Source organism: Myotis nattereri, assembly GCF_964212035.1.
Source record: "Myotis nattereri genome assembly, chromosome: 15".
NCBI lineage: Eukaryota > Metazoa > Chordata > Mammalia > Chiroptera > Vespertilionidae > Myotis > Myotis nattereri.
The window spans coordinates 41,906,922-41,910,759 of NC_138090.1; the positions used below are offsets into that span (position 1 = coordinate 41,906,922).

The 3,838-nt window shown below is 54.4% G+C and overlaps 1 protein-coding gene across 3 annotated transcripts; it reads left to right on the plus strand.

Moving 5' to 3' along the window:
- The first annotated feature begins 67 nt into the window (after window positions 1-67).
- Window positions 68-3,016, plus strand: PAFAH1B3 (platelet activating factor acetylhydrolase 1b catalytic subunit 3). 3 transcript variants are annotated; one of them, XM_081108716.1, is made up of 6 exons: window positions 68-169; window positions 370-767; window positions 940-1,029; window positions 1,881-1,997; window positions 2,073-2,195; window positions 2,692-3,016. In XM_081108716.1, the coding sequence occupies exons 2-6, from the start codon at window positions 690-692 to the stop codon at window positions 2,977-2,979; spliced, it is 696 nt and encodes a 231-aa protein (XP_080964842.1). In that variant the 5' UTR covers window positions 68-169; window positions 370-689; the 3' UTR covers window positions 2,980-3,016. The 3 variants fall into 3 exon arrangements, with proteins under 3 accessions (XP_080964842.1, XP_080964843.1, XP_080964844.1); XM_081108717.1 differs by having other exon boundaries at window positions 79-169; window positions 608-767; XM_081108718.1 differs by having other exon boundaries at window positions 105-169; window positions 674-767.
- Window positions 3,017-3,838: the final 822 nt, after the last annotated feature.

The window sequence follows — 3,838 nt, forward strand, 5'->3', positions numbered from 1 at the left end:
GGGGAGGGAAAGGGAAGGAGGGAGGGGGAGGGGGGGAGAGAGAGAGAGAGAGAGAGAGAGAGAAAGAGAGAAGAAAGAAGAAAGAGAGAGAGAGAGAGAGAGAGAGAAAGAAAAGAAAGAAAGAAAGAAAAAAAGAAAGAAAAAAAGAAAAGAAAAGAAAAAAGAAACGGTAGGCAGGCCCTTCCGCACATTTCTCGTCCTGCAGCAAATGGCTTCTGCCCGCGAGGCAAGGCGCTAGGTTTTCCCCGCCCACTCTCGGCCTTCCGCACTTCACCCTCCTCCTGACGCGCTCGGGTGGTTTCTCCCTCCTCCTCGCCCCCCCCCGCCCCCCGCCCCCGGGTGCTGGCTGGTCTCATCTCCCCATCCCAGGTGCGCGAGTATGGCCGCCGCCGCAGCCGCCGCCGCAGAGGCCGGGGAGTGGAAAGCGCCCGGGCGGAAAGCGCCGGACGAGCTCACTGCGCGGCCGCCGTGGGGGAAGCAGGGCTTCCCGATCCGCCTCCCCTCCTAATGGAGGTTTCCGCCCCTGGAGAAGAGGCGGCGCCCGGGATCCGCCTGCGTCCACCGGTGGAGTGCGGCGTCCGGACCGTCCATTGTTGCCTGGGGGTAGGTGTGGGAGTGGCGGACCACCTCCTCCGGGAACACTCCGGGCCGACCTCGCTCGCTCGTCCTGCAGAAGCCGTGACGCCAAGATGAGTGGCGAGCAGAACCCAGCCAGCAAGCCCACGCCGGTGCAGGACATTCAGGGCGATGGACGCTGGATGTCCCTGGTGAGCGACCCCGCCCGCGATCACCAGGAGTCGGGGGTGGGGCCGGGCGCGGGAGTTCAGCTGGCTCGCGCGGCTTTCACTACGGGACTGGGAAACTGAGGGCAGTGGGGTGGAGTGGTGCTGACGGCCCCGGGAGCGAGCGTGCGTAACTCCCCCGTGTTTGTCCCTGAAGCACCATCGGTTCGTGGCTGACAGCAAAGATAAAGAACCCGAAGTCGTCTTCATCGGGGACTCCTTGGTCCAGCTAATGCATCAGTGCGAGGTGAGGCCGATCTCCCTCCTCCTGCCCCACCCAGGCCTGCCCTCACTGACTCACCTGGACCAGACCTCAGGCCAGGCGGTGTATGGGGTATCCGAAATAACCTCAGGTAGCTCCCAGCACCCAGAATTTCAGTTTAAGGTACATCATACTGAGAAGGAAGTGTGTGTCCTGGCTTTATCAGGCTGTTATTGTATATAATCAGACTTAAAATGAGGCCTCCCTGCAAGATTGACTAAAGCAGCGGTTCTCAACCTGTGGGTCGCGACCCCTTTGGGGGTCGAACGACCCTTTCACAGAGATCACCTAAGACCATCGGAAAACACATATATAATTACATATTGTTTTGTGATTAATCACTATGCTTTAATTATGTTCAATTTGTAACAATGAAATTGGGCGTCACCACAACATGAGGAACTGTATTAAAGGGTCGCGGCATTAGGAAGGTTGAGAACCACTGGACTAAACTGAGGCTCTATTGTTTGCTTAATGGATTTCCACAAAGCTACAGTTCTTTCCACAATGTGAAGGTCAACTGTAATAGCCCTCCATAAAGGGGCTGGGGTATAATATCTTTCCAGTAAGCAAGATTAATGGTTTTCCTCAAAGAGAGGTTTAACTATTGTTTCAATGCATATCTCAAGCAGAATGGTTTCCATAAAGTGAGTCTTGCTTCTATTGGTTCCAAACACATATAGGTTTGCATAACGTGAGGTTGGACCATACTGGGGTTTGCTCAGGATGAGATTGCTTCCATGGAGAGGCTCTTCCGTAATGACATCTGGTTAACATTTGGACCGAGTAGTGCATGCTGACAATACCCCTGTGCCCACCCCACTTCTTGCCCACAGATCTGGCGGGAGCTTTTTTCTCCTCTGCATGCACTTAACTTTGGCATTGGCGGTGATGGTACACAGCACGTGCTATGGCGGCTGGAGAATGGGGAGCTTGAACACATCCGGCCCAAGGTAAGTAGGGCTTGGGTGGGCGGCTAAAGCCCTCTTAGCCTGCCCCTCACCACTGCTTCATACCTCTCTTTCCAGATTGTGGTGGTCTGGGTGGGTACGAACAACCATGGGCACACAGCAGAGCAGGTGGCTGGCGGCATCAAGGCCATCGTGCAACTGGTGAATCAGCGGCAGCCCCAGGCCCGGGTCGTGGTGCTGGTGAGAGTGGGAAGGCGGGGAGAATGGGTGGCAGAGTTCTGGGACCCCCTCAGGTGTAGCCACAGTGGGCATGGTTCTGGGTAGCTTGGCACAGAGCAGTGGCTTTCAGGCAAAAGTTCACATTGACACTTGCTGAATAAGGACATGTTCAATGACCAATTAGGCCCTTTTGCCCAGGGGAGCACTAGAGATTTTTGGGGTGTTAAAACTCAAAGTATTTAAATAGCCAGAAGGCATTCCCAAGGTAGGGCATTTCCTTCTCTGAAAGAGGGGTTAACCCCTTGCCATTCTGTCAACATTTTTATAAGGCTGTTGTTGCTGAATGGGGTCTCAGACCAGGCATCAGGAAGCACCTTTCCCATTCCCGTTTCCCATCCTTCGTGTATTCTGCAGCTGGGAACTTCATAGTGGGGGTTGGAGAACAGTTTGGCAGAGATGCTAGTAGGACCCAGATTTTGATAGGGTATCTTCTTACAATTTTTGGTGCTCTCCTCAGGGCCTGCTTCCAAGGGGCCAGCACCCTAACCCACTTCGTGAGAAAAACCGGCGGGTGAACGAGCTGGTACGGGCAGCATTGGCTGGCTACCCACGGGCCCATTTCCTGGATGCTGACCCTGGCTTCGTGCACTCAGATGGTACCATCAGCCACCATGACATGTATGATTACCTGCACCTGAGCCGCCTAGGCTATACACCTGTCTGCCGGGCCCTCCATTCCCTGCTTCTCCGCCTGCTGGCCCAAGACCAGGGTCAGGGTGTCCCTCTGCCAGAGCCCACACTCTAACATCTGCTTTCCTGCAACATTAAATTCTTATTCTTCAGTCTCCCTCCCATTTTCTGTTTTATGGCCAAGCCCATCTGAATACCTCAGCCTCAGCCCTGATCTCTGTGACCCTGCAGCTCTGCAGGGTGTTGTTTCTATCCAAAGGCGGCCTCGTCCATCTATCAAGGCATTCTGGTTCTTGGAGAGTATGGCAGATTTATACTATACAATAGTGCTCCAGGCAGGCACTTACCAATCGGTAACACTAGGTGAAACCAGTTTGCTAACACTACCCTAAAGGATCAGGGTCAAGAAAGAATTCTGGGAACATAGTGGCCTAACACAGTCCTCCAATCTTTGCACATGCCATTCTCCTGGCTGGTGCTCTGGAAGCTTCCTGACCCTCCCACTCCCAGCAGTCATCCCTCCACACAGGGTATAGGCATCTCTCAGCTGGGTACTATCCACAAATCCAGGAGACTCCTGGCTGCAGTGCTGGCTTAGACCACGTGGGGGCAACAGAGGTTACTGAGGACAGCACAGTATTTGGGACAGTGTCACCTCTGAGCTCAGACCTCAGGTCTAGCTGGAGCTTAGAGGGTCAACTGCCCTTGCACATCTAGGCCTTCCACAAGCCCATTCATACTGGATGCCTGAGAGAGGCAGAGATGTCACAAGTCCCTGAGCCCCAGACTTAGAAGGAAGCCACCCAGCCTTCAGTGGTCAGGGACTTTAGGTCATGGGGTCCTTCCGATGTTGAGAGGGAGTATCCTGGCATTGCTGTCCTCATCTCACTGGGGGCAAGTATAGGTCCATGGCCATCTGGCGACAAGACTGGTACAACCAACATCCCGTCCTTTCAAATGGGCAGTCACACGGG